The sequence below is a fragment of the Oryx dammah genome, unplaced genomic scaffold, assembly GCF_014754425.2.
Source record: "Oryx dammah isolate SB20612 unplaced genomic scaffold, SCBI_Odam_1.1 HiC_scaffold_26, whole genome shotgun sequence".
In the NCBI taxonomy this organism is placed as follows: Eukaryota; Metazoa; Chordata; class Mammalia; order Artiodactyla; family Bovidae; genus Oryx; species Oryx dammah.
The window spans coordinates 90,173,512-90,194,897 of NW_024070210.1; the positions used below are offsets into that span (position 1 = coordinate 90,173,512).

A 21,386-nucleotide genomic window follows, 5' to 3' on the forward strand; every position below is an offset into this window, starting at 1 on the left:
ATGGTAATCACTTCACAGTGTATACATATATCAAAACATCATGTTGTATACCTTAAATATTTATGATTTTTATTTGCCACTCATATCTAATACTGGAAAAATAATTGATAGATGCAGGCAAATACATATTTCAACTACTTAAAATTCAGTGAACCAATAATTTACAAATATTTTATCCCCTTTTTCAATTTGTTGTTTGTAAATAAGGTCAAACACTGAAATTTTTAAAGATAAAGCCTCTGAGAAATCCGTAAGGTAACTGTTTCCCCAGGGTGCCAAGAGGCTCCATAAAACTTACTCCCTTCCAAAATTAAACATTACACAAGATAGCTTAAACAATTCACTCATAATTATGTTTTTACTTTACAGTCAGTACCAAGAAAACCTCAGCCCACCCTCATCTCAACTCAAAATTCAGAATCAATTACTTCAATTCACATAGTATCTTCAAGCTACCCAGAATTTCTGAAGAACATTTTTAATAGATGGAATTCAGGAGCTCAGGTAACTCTGATTCCTCTAAACCTCCATTTTTTTTTGTCCAGGCAACTACATCTTCATCTAAAGATACTATGAAACGAAAGTTAAAATTCAGAAAAGTATGAGATTTTTTACTTAAAAAGTTTTGTTTGCTAATATAGTGACTTCAAAAACAGAGAAGACTTTAAAATGGAGAAACAATTTAAAGTTAAAATGTATTCATTTTCATCATCTTTATTTTTTAGGTTTCAAAACAGAATTAATTTCCAAACTAATCAAAACTTTTAATACATTCCCCTGGAACTTACTAAAGCAGCTGATTCATTATTATTAATAATAAATTCATTATCACCAATGTTAAATGAGCCCTCTACACTACCTGGCAAATACTGTGTCAAACCTCCTCCACTCTGCTTCTCTGATCAACCTGAAGTAGTAAACACTACTTCAAACCATCTCCACTGTTCTTAAACTGCATATATCCCACTTCATCCTCTCTACTCTCAACAGATGACCTTGCACAGTAATTCAAAGAGAAAATATGAAGAAGCCATTCAACTATGGGAACTCTTCCATACCATATCTACAAACTTTCTTCTAACTACACCTATCCTCTCCTCCTATCCTGCAGTTTCAAAAAAATTCTCTTACCTAAAGCCAATGTCTCCACATATAAGTGGGACCCACGCCCTTTCCACCTTCTAAGGAATCTTATTCATAATTGTACTTTTTCTCCCACAGTAATCAATTTTTCTCTCTTGACTGAATTTTTCCAATAAACATTTACATCTTTCTTCCACCTCAAAAACAAAATTTTAAAAAACTCCATTGTTCCACCTTTCTATCTCTGGCTCTCCCCTTCACAGCCAAACTTCCCCAAACAGTTGTAAACATGCTTAGTTTCCGTTTGTTTTCCCACTCTTTCCTCAACCTATTTCAATGAGTATCAGATCCACATTCTACTCTCTCCCTAGACAATCATATCCATACTCTTGGCTTCAATTACCATCTATATGCCAATGATCACCAAATATACACTTCTGGTCAATACCTTTCCTTTGAGTTCCAGATCTATATACATTCAAACCATCAACTCCAAATATCTAATTTGATGTTCCAAATGTATGTTTAAAACAATACGCACACAGAACTCATCAGATACCTGCTCACCCTCCAATTCCTATGAAACACACATACTCCTGTATCTGGCTCCTCTTGCCTTTTGTTCTATCTCAGTGAACGGTACCGCCATGCATCCAGTTATAGAAGCCAGGAACTTGGGAGTAATCCTCAGGATCTTCTCTATACCAGTGGTTCTCAACCAGAGGCACTTCTGCCCCCCAGGAGACATCTGTTAATGTCTGAAGACATTTTTGGTTCTCATAACCAAGGATTAGTGGCATCTAGTGAGTGAAATCAGAAATGTGGCTAAAACATCCTAAGATGCAGGGGATAGTCCCTCCATACCAAAGAAAGTTGGTCTAAAACATCAATGGTACACAGGCTTAGATGACCTAATCTAATAATGCATCATCAAATCCCATCAATTTCACTTTCCCCAACACAGTTTAAACCCATCAATTTTTCTTCATCCTAACTATCAGCACTTCCTAATTCAAAGCACCATTACCTTTTACCTAGTATCCAATAATAACTTCCTACTTCCACATTTGTGCAACTGCTTAAAATGAAGTCAAAACGATTTTTAACTCATCTCTTTCTTGCTTAAAAAAAGACCCTGAATAGCTCACCAAAGTTCTTAGGTGAAAACTAAAATGATATACTAAAGTCCTTGCATGATCTGCCTGATTCCCCACTTCTCCTACCACACTTCAGCAATTTTCCCCCTAAATCGATCAAACTCTAGCCACCATATGGCCTCCTTTCAGTTCTCCGCAGACTGCATGCTCCTCTCTATCACACAGTAAACCTTCAGACACACTGTTCCTTCTCTCTGAAGCATTCTCTCCACCCCCAACACTCTTTCACTGATTAACTCCTACTCACCCTTCAGATCTCAGCTCAAATATTATCTCCTCCACACCATCATGGAGATAACTCCGCACTTGTCCTTTATAACACTTATATAAAGCTGCAATTCTCATGACTATTTCTAATGGCTCTCCCTCTCACTATGCTGTATGTACATGGTAAAGAGACCATGAACCATCATGGAGATAACTCCGCACTTGTCCTTTATAACACTTATATAAAGCTGCAATTCTCATGACTATTTCTAATGGCTCTCCCTCTCACTATGCTGTATGTACATGGTAAAGAGACCATGAATATTTAGAAAAATGCTGTAACACAACATTTTAGCATACAGCCAGAACTCACAAATTTTTGTTGATTACTTAAAAAAAAATACAGAATCTAATCTACTTCAGGAGTTCAACTGTCACTTTTATTGCAGGTATTCATATCTCAGGCCCCAACCATGCTTCTGAAATATGTATGGACAGCTCAGCTACAACATGTTTTTCTTCAATACCAATTAGCTTACAGATGATTGATAAATAAGGCAATGGTATCAATTTAATGTATTAATTGGACTGATTTGTATGTGGAGCAGAAATTGCGGAATTGTAACCTTTACCAAAAAATAAAAACAAAAAACAACAAAAACCCTTAGCTTGGCTGCTCCCAAGAAGGAGTCCTTACAGATCTAAATCAACTAAGTGCCTGCATCTAGGATTCCCACTCGGAAAGCATTAAACATACCCCACCCTCACGGAGCTCTCCACCTGTGTATTTCCTTCAGAGTCTTACTTAACAGCTGACTCACTCACTCACAGCTCCACTTTAACTGCCTTGTCTCATGGCCTCCACAAGGCAGCATGTCAACTTGTGTATTGTATATTTTTTAATATCCCTTGCAATAGCACCCAACCAGGCTAAGCCACATACCTGATCTATCCAGGTCATTTTTTAAGGGACTGATTATTGTACTTCTGAGCGTTCTGGTTCCAAAACTGTTTAGGTTTTGCATAGTGTACTCTCAAGCCCTATTTCCCATGGCCTTAGCATGTAATCTGCAGAACATGAGGCCATTCAAGAACACAAATGTTACAGCAGAGTTCCTCATAGTTCCAAGCACTGAGAAACATAACTCTTGACTACTTCCTCAATCAGCTTGAACATTCAAAATCTGGGTTCCTCATCTCTGTTAACAGTCCAGAACCAGATCATTAAAGTCGCTGATCTCTCTCTCTCCCTCTCCTCCCGCATTCAATCATTCCACACAGGTATCAGTTTTCCTTATGCATGGTCTCTCACATCTTTTTCACCACCATCCACCATAACTGAAATCTCCAGCATCTCTCATCTGAAAAAAATTTTAACAATTAATAGCCTTCACGGTAATTATACCTCTTTCCAGGCCCTCCTTATTCCAAACCAAACTCCACTAAACTGTAAGAATTATCTTCCCCAAAATGCAAATCTAATTGTGCTAGTCCTCTACTCAAAAACATTCAATGGCCTTCTACTGTGCATTCAAGGTCTCAAATTGCTGCTCCACTTTATTTCTCATCGAACCTCCCACTCATTTTAAAATCCAGCAGAGATAAACCATACAAACTGCTGACAAAGAAAGACACTCAGTAAATATTAGCTTTTACTCTCACAGATGACCTACTTTTATAGTCAATTCTAAGAATGTCATCTCCCTACCCTTCATTTTAAGCATCTTAAGTTCCTTCTCTTTATATTATTAGAGATGAAGGTCAAATCTTGGTTGTGTCACTTACTAGCTGTGACCTTGAGCAAGTTATTTAGCTTTCTGAGCCTCAGTAAAATTAGGATAATATCCATGTCATGGGGTTGTTGAAAAGACTAAATGGCATAGCATATGTAGAATGCCTGGAAGAGAAGAGACATTAATAAATGTTAGTTTTCTTAAAAAGTGTTCACTTAAAGAATGAACACAGAAATGAACTTGCCTACTTTCTCCCAGAACCAGCAAGTAAGAGCAGCACTCAAAGAAACTGGCTTATCAATAGAATACTATTAATAATCTTTATCTCTGAGGTAAGTGCTTAAGCCAAAAGCATAAGATTTAGGAGAATTTTTTTCCTATGCTACTAAGCAAAGAAAAGGTTATTGATATGGAACCATATTTTACTAGATGATTTATCCTAACTAATGTTATTAAATTTACTGAGATTCAATGTATCAATAAACCTTATCCATATGCAGAACTCAAAGTTAGTTCCAGTATTTAACTATTTACAAATGTGTGTGTGTGTTAGTTGCTTAGTCGTGTCCAAACTCTTTGTGACCCCATGGACTGTAGCCCGCGAGGCTCCTCTGTCCATGGGATTCTCCAAGCAAGAATACTGGAGTGGAAGTTGAGAGCTTCAATACTTATGCATAATATATTCCATAAGAAATGGGCCTATGGCTGATTCATGTTGATGTATGGCAGAAACCAACACAACATTGTAATTATCCTTCAATTAAAAATAAACAAAAAAATTTTATATGGGCCTATCTACATACATATATCAAAAACCCACATAGAGTAAAAGGTTGTTATGTGAAGTGAAGTGAAGTTGCTCAGTCGTGTCCGACTCTTTGAGACTCCATGGACTATATATAGCCTACCAGGCTCCTCCATCCATGGGGTTTTCCAGGCAAGAATACTGGAGTGGGTTGTCATTTCCTTCTCCAAGAGATCGTCCCAACCCAGGGACTGAAAAAGGTTGTTATATCTCCATTCAAAGTATTGTCCTGATTTGATTTCTACTGCAGGCTTTCACAATATTACGTAAGTTTCTTTAAAATGAGAAAGCAAATAAAGGAAAAAGAACTGAGAGGTGCAGAAAAGGGGTATTAAAACTTCGAAGTTAGTCAGTTTGCTTTCTCTTCCCTCCCACTGATATCACCTAAATGCTTTTCCTATTTCATAGTAAGAATAAAGAATGACAGCCATTTTTATAAATAGTCCTGAGACAACTGGACCAAGAGCAAAAAAGAAGTTAGACCTCCCTATCTTAATATCATATACAAAAATTAATTCAATGGATCAAAGACCTAAATCTAAGAGCTAACACTATAAAACTCTTAGAATAACAGAGGCGTTAATTTTCGTGACCCTGGATTAGGCAATGGTTTCTTAGATATAATACCAAAAGCTCAGGAAATCAAAGAAAAACAAATCAATTGGATTTCATTAACATGAAAAGCTTTTATGCTTCAAAGTGCATCATCAAAAAAGTAAAAAGACAAAGCACAGAATGCAAGAATATATTTGCAAATTATATACCTGATACATGTCCAGTATTCAGAACATACAAAGAACTACTACAACTCAACAATTAAAAAAAAATTAAAACAAAGGATCTGAATAGACAATTCTCCAAAGAAGACACACAAATGGCTCACACGCAAATGCAAAGATGATCAGCATCATTAGTCATCAGGGAAATGCGGGAAATGCAAACCAAAACCACAATGAGATACCATTTCATGCCCATTAGAAGGGCTATCATCAAGAAGACAAACAATAACAAGTTTTGGCAAGGAGGAAGAGAAACTGGATCATTCACACACTGCTGGTAGAAATGTAAAATGATGCAGACACTTTAGAAAACACTTTGGCACGTCCTCAAAAAGTTATACATAGCGTTACCACATAACTCAGCAATTTCACCCCTGAGTATAGACCCAAGAGAAATGAAAACATCATGTACAAAAACTTATACACAGATATTCACAGCAGCAATATTCAGAATAGTGAAAAAGTGGAAATAGCTCCCAAACCCATCAACTGAGGAATGCATAAGCAAGATATGGTATATCTATACAATGGAATAGTATTCCACGATGGTGGTGGTTTACTCGCTAAGTTGTGTTCGACTCTGGTGACCCCATGGGCTGTGTAGTCCACTAGGCTCCTCTGTCCACAGGATTTTCCAGACAAGAATACTGCAGTGGGTTGCCAATTTCTTCTCCAGGGGATCTTCCCTACCCAAGGATCAAACCCAGGTCTCCTGCACTGCAGGCAGATTCGTCATCAACTGAACTACCAGGGAAATGTCCTCTTATTCAGCTATAAAGAGGAATAAAGAACTGAGAACTGCTATGACAAGGATGAATCGTGAAAACATGCTAACTGAAAGAAGCAAGACCACATACTGTATGATTCCATTTATATGAAATGTTCAAAATAAGCAAATCCATAGAGATAAAAAATCAATACTGGTTGCCAGCGGCTGGGGGAGACAGGCAGAGATGAGAAAGTGACTGCTGCCGGGTACAAGGCATCTTTTATAGGTGATGAAAATGTGCTGGAAGTAGGTATTGGTAATGGTTGCACTGCCCTCTGAATATAATAAAAACCACTGAGTTATACCCTTTGATGGAGCAAATTTTATGATAAAACTGCATCTCAATAAAAGAAAAAAAAAGAATGATGGCAGAATCAAAAGTGGCACAAGCAAGGAATGAAGCAAGTATTCCCTTTTTGACCCATTTTCTGCACACTTACTATGTTTCAGACATATGCTGGTTGCTAGGAACCGAAAGATGAGTAAAACAAAATCACTACACTCTCCAGGCCCATTCTCCTTAGTCTACAAATGTGGTATTTCGCTATGGTAAAGCAACTTTGAAAATGCAAAAACAACAAATATAAGCTTCAGATGATTCAAAAGAATGCAGATATTTACATTATAAACTCTTCTAAGTTAGCCAGAATGCTTTTTTGAAGAGTTTCACTAAATATGGGGAGGCAGAAGAGACATGCTTCTAATATTGTATTAACTCATTATTCCCCAATGCTGATGTCATTTTCCAAGAAGTATTATTGAAATAGCTTCATTTGAAATTGTTTTCCAAATAATATTTTTGATAATCTTCCTTGATCATATCACATATCAGTAATATAAGAAAGTATTATTTTCTCACTGACTCCTGGGTTCTCTATTCTTGACATTAAAAACCTCATGATAAAAACAAATATAACAAAGAAAAACATGCTTTTTAATAATTTACTAGAGTATCCATATGAAAGCTTGTTTTACTATAAGAGAATAGGTAACAAGAGAATTGTCTAAACTAAGAAATCAACTCTTTTAGGCTCTTATCCCAGATTTTTATGAATCAGAGAAAATCTGATATCCTGATATGAAAGCTTCATTTCCAAAGAACAGCTCACAAAAATCAAAGAATCAAATTTAGATAGGAAACTATATTGAATAGTCTTTTAAATAGTACAGAAAAGGGGCATGTTCTACCTAATCCAAGACATTAGTTATTTCTGATACTTTTAATATACTATTTATACTAACTTCTCAAAAGATAAAACTAAAATCTATATTAAAATTACCTTATCTTTGGCCTCAGGCAGTGTGATTTCTCTAGGTTCTAAAATTGATATTTCTCGAAAAGGTGGAACACATCTGACTATATCTGGTACATAATGTGTATGAAACAATGGTGACATTGAGTATCTTCTTTCATCTGATAAAGGCACTATGTGGTTAACTATAGTTGGCTCTTGGTGGGGTGAATGAAAACGCTGCCGTTTACCATCAAGAGGAAGATTCTTTTCATCGCTTAATCTCCTGAAAACAAGCAACATACCTTAGTGATTAAAGATATAACTTTCTGATAACAAATAGAAAACAATTTAAAATATATAAATAATAGATGAAAATACTGACTTTTTCAGCAAGGCCATGTTATTAGCTCTAAATGAACCATAAAATATTGTCAGTATAAGAGACACCTTTAGAAAAAATGTACACTAATGCATATTTTTAAAAAAACAAACCAATATATACATCAAAGTTAGTCTCTTGCATTTGAACTACCACAATATTTAGTATCAGCAACAAAAACTTGGTAGGAAAATCTCTATTTATAGAATCACTAACAATAAAAGATCCAAACTCTAACATAAGGAAGATAAGATTAAGTGAACTGCGTGCTGTACATGAAAAAGGGATCTTGAGAGTCCACCTATGTTCTGGTTTATCAGCAGGAAAGACCAAATTAAGAGAGAGCTGTTTTTTTTTTTTAAACTATAAAAACACTAGATAACTAAAGTAGTCTGCAAATGAACTATACTTATATAGTTTAATATAACAGTATTATATACAATATAAGTCTTGTATTCATGTTAAATTCTTGGTCATGACTGATATATTTTTAGCTATACAAGAGAATATCCTTGTCCTTTGGAGAAATGCACTGATGTGCTTTGGGATAAAGTGAAACAATGTCACCAACTTTCTTTCACATGGTTCAGAAAAAAGTGGGGGTAGGGAAGGAAAGAGGAAGAATAAAACAAATTTAGCAAAACTGATGAATCCAACAAAAGCACATACAAGTGCTCACTGTAATATTTTTCAAATTTTTCTGGAAGCTTAAAAATATTCAAAATAAAAAAGAGAAAACAATTTTAAAGTAATTATTTGTTGGGAAAAATGGTATTTACTTAAATGATATATTACTAAGGTGTTTAAACCACAGGAAATTATCCAATCCTTTTGTTTAACTCTAAAATTTTACGGGTCATAGCCACCTGAAGGTTTTTATTTTAATATTCTTTTGGGATTATGTCAGTTACTCTCTCTTTGACAGACCCACAAAATAACTAGAATTCCTACTTACAGTAAAGGTATACAAGTGCTAAAAACATAAGTATAAATTTAATATTTTTAAACATAAAATTCAGAGCTTTACATAATATTTCTATTGAGAATGTCAAGGTTAGGTTTAAATATATATATGAGTATGAACTAATGGAATTTATTGTCATTCATGATTCACAAACGGGGCTATCAAGACAATTTCTAGAACACAAAAATTTAAATGAAGTCAATATTTTAAGCATCATGATACAGTTTTGCACCCAATTCATTACCTCTGTGTGCTTCAACTTTCTCAACAGAAGAGGGGCAACAGTACTTACCTCATAAATTGTTGTAAAACTCTGCCAAACCATTATTTGCAAAGTCCTTAGAACAATGCCTACTCTACACAGTGAAGGACTGATGCTGAAGCTGAAACTCCAATACTCTGGCCACCTGATGCGAAGAACCGACTCAATGGAAAAGACCCTGATGCTGGGAAAGATTGAAGGCAGGAGGAGAAGGGGACGACAGAGGATGAGATGGTTGGATGGCATCGCCAACGCGATGGACGTCAGTTTGAGTAGGCTCTGGGAGTTGGTGATGGACAGGGAAGCCTGGCATGTTGCAGTCCATGGGATCGCAAAGAGTTGGGCACAAATGAGCGACAACTAAACACAGTGAAAGTGTTAGTTGCTCAGTTGTGTTGCTCTAGGAGTTATTGTTCTGTCCATGGAATTCTCCAGCCAAGAATACTAGAGTGGGCTGCCATTCCCTTCTCCAGGACATCTTCCCAACCCAGAGATGGAACCCAAGTCTCCTGCATTGCAGGTAGCCTCTTTACCAACTGAGCCACCAGGGAAGCTGCAAAGTGGAAGTCACGCAGTTGTGTCTGACTCTTGGTGACTGTATAGTCCATGGAATTCTCTAGGCCAGAATATTGGAGTGCATAGCATTTCCCTTCTCTAGTGGATCTTCCCAACTCGGGGATCAAACCCAGGTCTCACATTGCAGGTAGATTCTTTACCAACTTAGCTATCAGGTAAAGAATAAAATAGATAACCAGTGGGAATTTGCTCTGTGATGCAGGGAGCTCACTCATATGTATGCCAATGGCCGATTCACGTTGAGGTATGGCAGAAACTAACACAATAGTGAAGTGAAAGTCACTTAATCATGTCCGACTCTTTGAGACTCCATGGAATGTACAGTCCATGGACTTCTCCAGGCCAGAATACTGGAGTGGGTAGCCTTTCCCTTCTCCAGGGGATCTTCCCAACCCTGGGATCAAACCCAGCTCTTCCGCATTGCAAGCAGATTCTTTACCCGCTGAATCACAAGGGAAGCCCAAGAACACTGGAGTGGGTAGGCTATCCCTTCTCCAGCAGATCCTCCCTACCCAGGAATGGAACTGGGGTCTCCTGCATTGCAGGCGGATTCTTGACCAACTGAGTTATGAGGGAAAGCCATAGTGGGTGAACAGTAATTCTTGTCTAGTGTTATTTCTCATTGTACATAAAAGTTATAGAATGTTTATACAGGCTTTAAAAAGCAGTATCTTGCAAATATTGCCAAGGCTTATTTTAATACTCACCCCTAAAGTTCTATCAAAATTACCCTGTGACACATCAACTTCTTTTAATCAAACTGGTTCAAATGAATTGATTCCTGACTTCTCTATAGAAAGCTTTATGTCATATAGACACTTTCACTGTAATAATATTTATTGTGGAACCTGACCTGTATAAGATAAATTAAACAGTAAACTTTAATAGAAAGAAAGAGTTATAAGGTGAATTATGTCCTCTCAAATTCACATTTAAGTCTTAACCCCTAGTACTTCAAAATGTGACTCCATTTGGACACAGGGCCTTTAAAGAAGTAATTAAATTAAAATGGGGTTATTAATCCAATATAACTAATATCCTCAGAAGAAGAATTAGGACTCAGAACACAGAGAAGGATGACCCTATTAGGAAAGGTGGCAGCCATCTATAATCCAAAGAGGGAGGCCTCAGAGGAAGTCAAACCTGCTAACACACTGATCTCAGACTTCTGGCCCCTAGAATTTTAGGAAAATTAATCTGTTATTTTAGTCACCCACTCTGTTGTACTGTTATGGCAGCCCTAGCAAATATACAGAAACCCATTTGCTTTAGTTAAAAAATCTCAATTAAAAGTAGTTATCTGAAGATAGTTACCCCTAAAATTTTTTAAATACTTAGAAGTTTGAAAATTCTATTACACAACTGACTGCACAGACCCCAGGAAACAAAATGTAGGTTAGTGTCCATTTAACTTAATACAAGATACATTGTTAAACAGTTCCCCAAACTGCAAATTTTTCTTTTAAAATAAGTAAGAAATACTTACTTCCTTCCTCGAAATAATGGGGAAGTTGAGGTCTGTATTGGGCTGACATTTCCATATGTCAACTGCTGTAATGACACAGCTCTAGACAAGCTACCAAAAACAAAGAAAGAGCATGATGACATTTCCTCTAACTCCAAATACTTCCTATAAAAAGGATCTGCGTCAAAGAAGAACTGAAACACTGCACTTACTCTGCACTGTGAAAGCTGAACTGTGCATCTAGAAGCTGCTGGTGTGAGTAAAGACTTGGTGACAGGGCAAAGAAGTTATTATGTTGTTGATGGTTTGGAGTGAAAGGCGGGCGACCCAAAATTGAGTTTGGGAACATGCTCTTGTTCACTAAAAGACCACATGTATTCTTCTACCTAGAATAGTTTTAAAGACAAATTATTATAGATTAAAGACAGTGAACTTTTTGATAACCAGTATCTACTATTTAATAAAGTTACCAAGTTACAAACTTCATTTACAAATTTATTTTCTCAAATAGATCTCTTAAGTCACAAAATACATAACAAGATACTTACTAATGATGAATTTTAAATCTAGGTTAACTATATTATTCAAATGACACTAAAATCTATGCAAATTTCTAATTTCATGATAAATAACTGTCATAATCAACAACTCTTATAAATTAACACCATTATACTTTGATAATAAAAAGAAACCACCCAAGAGATGTATTTAATAAAATCTACAATTTCTTACATTTATTCCCATTTTAATTTATTCAAAAGCATAATCCTTCATATGACAACCCAAGTCCCAGGATTTAGAGCTTACAGATCTGATCAAACAAGGGAGGGAATTTTATTACCTAAAAACTATTTATAAAATTCTGAGATTCCCCCCAAATTCTAAACAACTTATAAAAACAACAACCAATAAAAGAGAGTTTGTTCCACAGGAACAGGGAAAACGTATGTAAAACGCAATCAGAATCTTTCACTGCCCCAGCCAAGAGACTAGATATTTATTCTTTGCAATGACTGACCCCAAAAGGCTGTAAATTCACAGAGAAAGAGTGGGATAAAAAAACAAACTGAAAACAAATATTAAGTAAAGTCTACAAAGTAAAAATAGCATTCCCAGCTTATATTCCCAATTCAAGCAATTAAAAAATTCATCTATGAAATAATGGAAAGAGAAATCATATAATATAGTAACAAAGGAATCTGTAACATAGAAGCAGTCGTTCACCAATAAAATGTTAAGCTTGCTAGAAACCTACAATGAAGTCTACTACGGAACTGCCTACCTATGCACACAGAAACTTCCAATTTAGATTCCTAGAAAAACAACATTCATGGATCATCAGAAGCTAAAAATTTTTAAAAGGCTTAGAAATAAACTGAAACAACACTTGGAACAAATGAAAGATGAGAAGAAAAAAAACTCATTAATTTCATAATTAATGAAAAAAACACTGTATATATAGAACAAGAATGTGTTGTTTAAAAAGCAGGAAGGGCTCTTGGAAATTACAAAATTAAAAGCAGAAATATCCAGCAGAAAGCTAAGAGAAGACTGAGGAATGAACAAGAAAGAAAAACTGGTGAGAGCAGACAGGAGGCAGAACAGTAAGAGAAAAAATATAAGTGAACTGAACCAGGCGGCCCAACATCCAACACAACTTAGGTTCCAGAAAGAGCAGAAAAGGAAATTACCAAGAAAATAAAACAAGAACATGTTCAGAACTGAAGAGCACCAAGCCTTAGACTGAAACGATCCAATGAGTAAAAAGCACAAAATACACACACACACACACACGTCTATACACACACATATATAAACGCATATTACAGTGAAATTTCAGAAAACCAGGTAAAAAAGCTCATAAATATTACAGAGAAAGAAAATGTTATAAACAAAGGGATGGGGTGAATAACTAACAAGGTCCTACTTTAAAGCACAGGGAACTATATTCAATATTCTCAGATAAACCATAATGTAAAAGAATGTAAAAAAAAGAATGTATATACATATGTATAACTGAATCACTTTGCTGTATAGCAGAAATTAACACAACAGTGTAAGTCAACTATACAATTTAAAAAAAAGAAACACACAAAGGGATGTCAAAATAGCTTTGGACCACTCAATACCAACAGTGGAAACAAGACAAAGAAGTGAATGCCTTCAAGGCTTCTGTAGGAAATGCCTTCAAGCTATAATTCTATACCCAATTATATTATCAGTGCAAAAGGGGACTAAAAACCCTTTCAAGACATGTAAGGAACTGAAAAAAGTAAAAGAAAATCCCAGATCTAGGAACAGGGAGTTCTCACACAGGTCAGAGACAGTAAACTCCCCAGGATGGTGGTGAAGGGAAGCTAAACAGCTTAAAATAGAACACGTAAACAGAGGGCTACAAGAAGATATCCAAGGAGGAAAAAGAATGAACTGGTAGATTACCTTATATAATATTTGACCAGAGAGGAGTTTGGCCAACAGAGCAGAAAAAGTTAATTACAGGAACAGAAATGTAGCAAGTTGGGGCTTCCTGGGAATCAATGCAGGGGACGTCAGTTCAATCCCTGGTCCTGGAAAATCCCACATGTCTTGGAGCAACTAAGCTCTTGCGCCACAATTATGGAGCCCACCCACTGTAACTTCTGAAGCTGGTGCACTTAGAGCCTGTGCTCTGCAACAAGAGAAGCCACTGCAATGAGAAGTCTGCATACAACAATAAAGGGTAGCTCCCAGTCTCAGCAACCAGAAAAAGCCTGTATGCAGCACTGAAGACCCACCACGGTCAATAAATAAATAAAGTCTTAAAAAGAAATGCAAGAAGTTAAAAATAAATTACTAAAACTACAGACAAAACACACTCAAAAAAAAGGTCACATAAAAAAGAAAAATAGTCAGTTACCTACTTAGTTCTTACAATAACATGAACATTTAACATATTGATTTAAACAGATTGTAACATGTATACATGTGAAGTTGCTTCAGTCATGTCCAACTCTTTGAGACCCTACAGACCACAGCCTGCCAGGCTCCTCTGTCCAGGTGATTCTCCAGGCAAGAATACTGGAGTGGGTTGCCATGCCCTCCTCCAGGGGATCTTCCCCACCCAGGGATCAAACCCACATCTCTTAGGTCTCCTGCATTGGCAGGCAGGTTCTTTACCACTAGCACCACTTGGAAAACCCAAAATTGTATTTATATATTACTTACTACATTATAACTAATTTATTTATAATAACATATGTTATTATACTATATTTTACATATTATTTACATGTTTATATACATCATAATTTATGACGAGAGAAAGTACATAAAAGTGCTAAATCCTCATTTTCAATAGATGTCAATCTAAAAACCATGTTATAAAAGTTGTGGTTTTTTTTTTTTTTTTTTTTTTAGAACAACAGAGGAAAATAATATATATACTACTAAAAGAAATAGTAATTGCCTCTGGGGATTGAGACCAGATGGCTTGAAAAACTAGAATAGGAGACAACAGGAGAGGGAAAAAAAGAAAGCTCTGGGAAGAAACAAATAAACCACTCATAGAAACTTTATTCCTTTTCAATTCTGAAAGATTAAAATTTCCTAGGCTGGCCATAGACAGTGAGACTCACCAGTTTAAAGTTCATAAGAGATTGTGGAGAAAAGCCACCATCAGATCCCAACCCAGGTGCCTGACTACCATGGACCAGAGACAAGGTGCTACCTCCAGAAAACAAGAGTTTGTCAGCTTTCTTCAGAAGGCCTTTCTCTAGCTATAGAAGACTGATTTTCTTTTTTTAATTCCTATGAATTTGCTAAACTATACTCTCTGATGTTTGCTGCTGCTGCTAAGACACTTCGATCATGTCCAACTCTGTGCGACCCCATAGACGGCAGCCCACCAGGCTCCTCTGTCCCTGGGACTCTCCAGGAAAGAACACTGGAGTGGGCTGCCATTTCCTTCTCCAGCCTGATGTTTGCTGCTTAGAGACAATATCTTGAACTAAGCAGGATTTCACAGCATTCTTTATTAAAAGTACTCTCAATAACAGTAGAATGCCAAATCCAAGGCTGTCACTAATGCCACCTTCTCCCTTTACTTGGGTTCACACTCTTTCTTGGCCTCCCTGACCCTGCTTCTCTGACCCAACTTCCCAGAAAACAATTACTATTTCACAGGATTCAAGAGAAAATGACATTAAATACAATTCATTATAAAGAACTGTGCTTGATATTTAATTTTACTGTAATACAGACATACAATATGGATCTGCTCAAACAAGAGAAGGAATATGTATTCAAAAAACCAGAATTTAAATACTCTATATTCAGATTTATTTAAACCAGTTAATAGGTAAAACTCCAGACATTTTGTTTATGTGTCTAAATATGTTTGTATTTTCTTCATGCTTGAGACACAAAATGACATAACAGCCCAGATTATGGGCTTGAAAGTGAAAGTGAAGTCGCTTAGTCATGTCCGACTCTTTGCGACCCATGGACTGTAGCCCACCAAGCTCCTCCATCCATGGGATTCTCCAGGCAAGAATACTGGAGTGGGTTGCCACTTCCTTCTCCAGGGGATCTTCCCGACCCAGGGATCGAACCCAGGTCTCCCACATTGCAGGCAGACGCTTTTAACCTCTGCGCCATCAGGCTTACTTCTATTCTATTATCTGGTCAGAACAAGGACAGAATAAGTCAAAAGATGTCTTGTGGCCCAGAAGTACTCTTCAAAGCTAATGATCAAATTATCCACAGCTTAAAAGCTAAGAATGATTCCATACTTAAAAACTTACTTTAGAGCAGTTATCTAAATCAGTGTATCCTGAATTCCAGATAAGCATCAAAGGTTTTGGAGCACCCCCAAAGCAAAGAATCTGTCAGTTCTCCTCAGGATGAATTTTGGCCTTCAAGTCCAGCTCTTATGTAGGCCAACCTTGGAAGTGGGGATTAAATTAAATTAAGTTAAATTCCTAGGGAATTTAACCAATGATATTCAATGCTCTCCAATAGGTATCCTGCATAATCATCTAGAGATAAGGAAGTAAACCAAAAGCCCATGCATTTCTATTCCTTTCTAATATTTCTCTTAATATTAACAGACACACAAAGATAGTAATATTAAGGGACACACAGAGTCGACCCCGACTCTTTGCAACCCACCCCAAGGACTGTAGTGCACCAGGCTCCTCTGTCCAGGATTCTCCAGGCAAGAGCACTGGAGTGGGTTGCCATTCCCTTCTCTAGGGAATCTTCCCAATCCAGGGATCAAACCTGGGTCTCCTACATTGCAGGGAAACTCTTTCCCATCCGAGCCACAAGGAAACCTACTCCCTTAATACATTCCAACACTAATTCTGATGAAGATAAAAATGACACCAAAATAATAACCTTTTATAAACAATATAGGGCTTCCCTGGTGGCTTAGATGGTAAAGCATCCACTGGATCGCAAAGAGTCAAACACGACCGAGCAACTTCACAAAAAACCCCACAAACAATAAACAATATAAGGGATCATTTTTTAAACAAAACAGAGTTTCTGAAAATAAAATCCAGCAAAACTACTATCACACCGGATTTAAGAGGACTTCCACAAAATTTAAAATTTTTTTCTTATATTCTGAATAAAAGGCTTTTTCAGCAAGTAGAGGGAAAAAAAAATTACTCCACATTAACCACAGTACCAGGTATAAGAAATTTTATAATAAAATCCAGATGTTATTGGTATCCTATTTTTCTTAGTTTGAAAGTTACCAACTTCTCAATCTGTACTTGACTATAAAATGGAATAAATTTTGAACTGCTTTAAAACTGTTGCATTGGTTCTTCCCCTAAGGAGAGATTAAAGAGACAATCTTAAGGATTACTTCTTGACTAAGCAAGCCTACTGGGAAATTATACAGGTCTATTTGTAAACAATCATACATGGGACAAGGGTGTAATGGAGTACTTTACAAAGTAATTCCTAGTGACATAACCTTTAGTCCTGTAACTTACAAACTGGAATTTCTATCCTAAACTTCACCTCTCCTCCAAAGAATTAGAGAACACTCAAGATTACATAAACTCCTTCATCAAGATTTCCTAGAAAGTGCAATCTGCAGTTATCTGTCCACTTTGTCCAAATGCCTCTGATCCCCTAAACTTACTACTCTTCTTCATAATACAAAAAGTCTAACTCCTAAATTCTGCTCACCCTCTGTCAACTCATCCATAGCTTGTGAAAGAGACGTTCCATTTAAATTAGAATTAGATCGCATCCAAGTGCTGAAAAATAATCGAGCCACATGATTCCAAACGAACATTTCTTCAGTGCCTATTCCACACAGAGTCCATTACAGGACATTTCCTACTATTTAAAGTAATGTTACTATTATCGGCTATTAGTACAAGGCTGTCAATGAAGCATACAGTACGAGAGTATTTACAAAAGTAGCATGTTACCTGTAATACAAACACACAGGCTTAGCAGTCACTTATGATCTTTCCGTAGAAAACCACACACCACACACCTGTTAAGTTACCAATTTAGCTTAAGTTTCAGTTTCTTTTTTGTTCCCCTTATTGGTATCCCAATACAAATAAACAACTGTTATTTTAGACAAAGAGGTGAGAGAGACTCAAACAAGGCAGGGAACATGGGCGATTCAAAAGTTGGGAGACACATGAATCCCTTCGTGTTCTGGCCTAGAAAGAGAGTTGACGAGCCTATCCACAAAGGGTGAAGGCGGGGGGGTAAACAAAACACGGGGGGTAAACAACAATCGGACAGAATCCTAACCTGTGCATTTTCCTGTAACTCGAAGAACTGAGGCAATTTCACAACCACTCAGTGAAAAGTCTTAAGTTTCAAAGTATTTACCTTAGCTCTTCACTACCCTTTGAAACCCCATGCAGAGTCTCGAGACACTCTTCCTCGTTTGGTCCTAGACTTGAGGACGGGACGCGAGGAAGACAAATGAGTGAAGAACGTCACAGTTCTTAAGATTCTTCAGCAAGTACGGGGGCAGTCCAGACCTCTGGGATATTGAGGAGATACCGCCGGAACCTCCCACACAAAACACTAGTTTCCGAAAAAGTTTCCGGCGCGCCGCGGCGCCTCGCCCCGCGCCCCCCAAACGGGCCTACACGGAGGCTCCCCTCGCTTAAACCCGCTAACTCACAAGTGTCCTCGGAAGGACTGCGCAGGAGGGTCGACCAGCACCCCCAGCCCAGGAGCTCCAGGGCCGGAGGAGCGACGGCCTGGCGCGCTTGGTCCTAGCTTCCTCCCGAGCCAGAGGAGGTAGTGCCCACGCGGAACAGATAGGCCCGGCTCCGGGCTGAGCGCTAAGTCTCGGCCTCGGCAGCAGGGAGGAGCGACACAAGAAAAGGCAGGGCCGGCAAGGGTGTGGGAGCTCGGGGGCGGTGGCAAGAGACGGAAGACTAAAAAGTAACCGAAAAAAAGCGTAGAAAGCCCTATCGGAAATACCCGGAAGACCGACGTGACCCGGATGGAAACAGCGAACAGGCAGCGGGAGGTCATACTTCCGGCAACGGCCTCGCTCATTCCTGCGAGCTCTTGGCTCGAATGCGCAGGCGCGCGGCTGCGGGCGTCACGGTTGGGCTGGAGGAAGGTCGTAGCTGCGAGCGGGTTGAGGCTGGGACTTCCTTGAGAAAAGCAGAGGGTCTGCCTGAACCCCATCCCTAAGTTCACATTCTGATAAGCATTTTTTTTTTTAACCGGTCGTTCCTGTCTGCACGGAGTGACTCTTCCCCAGAGAAGCTTTTCTTGGCCTCCTGACCAAGTTTTCCCTCATCCTTCTTCACCGATCAGTATTAAGCTTTATTTCTTTTTTTTTCTTGTTAACCTGAGAGCTGCTTGGGGACCCTTATTTATCTATAAAGCCTAGACTACTCCCTGTCCGTAGTAGCTAGCATTCACTAATTCAAAAAGTATTTAGTATTTCTTCTTGAGTGAGCTTTAATAGTTGTGAAAATATAAGCTGTCGGATTTATTCGTATAAATCTGTTAACAGGATTTATTGTCCTTTTAAAATACATAGGACCTCACTCCCTGGTTCCTGAAATTAGTGATTTGTGTCTTTTTTGTTTTTTTCTGATTGATCTGTCAAGAGGCATATTAACCTCACTGATTTCAAATCTCAAAGTCAGCTTTTGATTGCATAGGTTTTCTCCGTTTTTCTTTTTCACTGATTTCTGTTGTTATGTTTATTTCCTTTCTTTTAAAAATTATTTGTCTGTTTCTTGGAAACTGAAGTCATTGATTTGAGATCTCTTCTTTTGTAGTACAGGAATTCACTAATGCAAGTTTCCTTCAAAATACTTTGTTAGCTGCATCCCACACATTTTAATATATTGTGTTTTCATTTGACTTCATTTCAGAATACTTTCTAATTTCCCTATGAGTTTTTTCTTTGATCCTTTGGTTATTTGTGTGTTCTTAGTCTCCAAGTATCAGATTTTTTTCTAGAATATCTGTTATTGATTTATAATTTAATCCCATCATCAAAGAATTTACTTCCTATAATTTAAATCATTTTAAATTTATTGAAATTTATCTTGTGGCCCACAGTATGGTTGGTTTGTCTTGGTAAGTGCTCTGTGTACGACTAAAAGTTTATTCTGTAGCTGTTGGATGAAATGTACAAATGTCAATCACACCAATTTGCCTGATACTAGGCTTCCCAGGTGGCTCTAGCTGTAAAGAACTTACCTGCTGATGCAGGAAACGTTAAAAGAGATCAGGGTTTGATTCCTGGGTCATGGAAACCTACTACATACTCTTGCTTGGAGAATCCCTTGGACAAAAGAGTCTGGCGGGCTACAGTCCATAGGGTCACACAGTCGGATACGGACTGAAGCACCTTAGTAAGTCCACATGTTTAAATCTAAATCCTGGAGTGGGGGTGGGGTGGAGCGGGGGATTTAGAATATACTGATTTTCTGTCTACTGATTTTATTATTTGTTAAGAGAGGAACACTGAAATCCTTGACTGTAATTACGAATTTTTCTAGTTATTGACAGTAGCCTGCACCAAGCTCCTTCGTCCACGGGATGTTCAAGGCAAGAGTAAAGAGTAAACACAATTAAATTCTACAAAAGTCTTCCAGGAAACTGAAGGAGGTAAATATTTCCCAGTTTACTCTATAAGGATAGCATTATTCTGGTACCCAAACTCAAAATGTTGCAAAAAAAGAAAACCACAGGCCAATAGCCTTATAAACATAGAAGCAACAATTCTTAACAGAATTCTACCTATTTTTGTTCCACAATATTTTAAAAGGATAGTACATTATGTCCAGATGAAGGCTTATCACAGGAATGCAAGGCTGAGTTAACATGGAAAATCAAACAATATAATGCAGCATTAGCAAAGACTAAGAAAGAAGAACTACATGATCATTTCAATAAATGCAACAATAGCATTGGAAAAACACAATACCCATTCTTAGGAATACAAGAGAATACATACAACTTGATGGAAAACATCTGTAAAAAGTAGTTCTTCATGGGGAAGAACTGTTTTCTTCCTAACATCAGAAAAAGGCAAGAATATCTGCACTCACCACCTCGTCACCGCCATACTGAGGAATTTCCAGCCTGTGCTGGTGAGAAGAGATAAAAAGATTAAAAAAAAAAAAGATAAAAAAGAGATAAAAAGCATCCAAATCTTTTTTTTTTTTTCATCCAAATCTTAAAGGAAGGAGTAAAACTGGTTTTATATACAGTCATTATATACTGACATTATATACACTTTTATATACTGATATACAGTCAAAATTCTGTAGAATCTATAAGAAACTACTGGAACACAAATGAGATCAGCAAGATTATATAAAAATTAATATACAAAAGTAAACTGATTTTATTATACTAGCAACAAACAGTCTGAAATTGAAATTAAAAATACCAATGCTTCTGGATGAGTTTGATAAATATAAATTTATTTATACAAATTGTACACTAAAAATTACAAAATACACA

General features: G+C 37.2%; 1 protein-coding gene across 15 annotated transcripts in view; it reads right to left on the reverse strand.

The window, feature by feature from the left end:
- Window positions 1-18,945, reverse strand: part of TENT2 (terminal nucleotidyltransferase 2) — a 63,884-nt gene extending 44,939 nt beyond the window's left edge. For 4 of the 15 annotated variants that reach the window (XM_040225891.1, XM_040225888.1, XM_040225886.1 and 1 more), the window contains exons 1-5: window positions 18,565-18,916; window positions 18,264-18,332; window positions 11,627-11,800; window positions 11,436-11,525; window positions 7,814-8,051 (exon numbers count right to left, since the gene is read on the reverse strand). In XM_040225891.1, the coding sequence (XP_040081825.1) occupies window positions 7,814-8,051; window positions 11,436-11,525; window positions 11,627-11,763 (465 nt within the window). In that variant the 5' untranslated portion in view covers window positions 11,764-11,800; window positions 18,264-18,332; window positions 18,565-18,916. Of the gene's footprint in view, window positions 1-3,390; window positions 4,176-7,813; window positions 8,052-11,435; window positions 11,526-11,626; window positions 11,801-16,195; window positions 16,336-18,263; window positions 18,333-18,564 lie in introns of those variants that run through there. The other 11 variants (XM_040225892.1, XM_040225889.1, XM_040225882.1 and 8 more) reach the window with 6 other exon arrangements.
- Window positions 18,946-21,386: the final 2,441 nt, after the last annotated feature.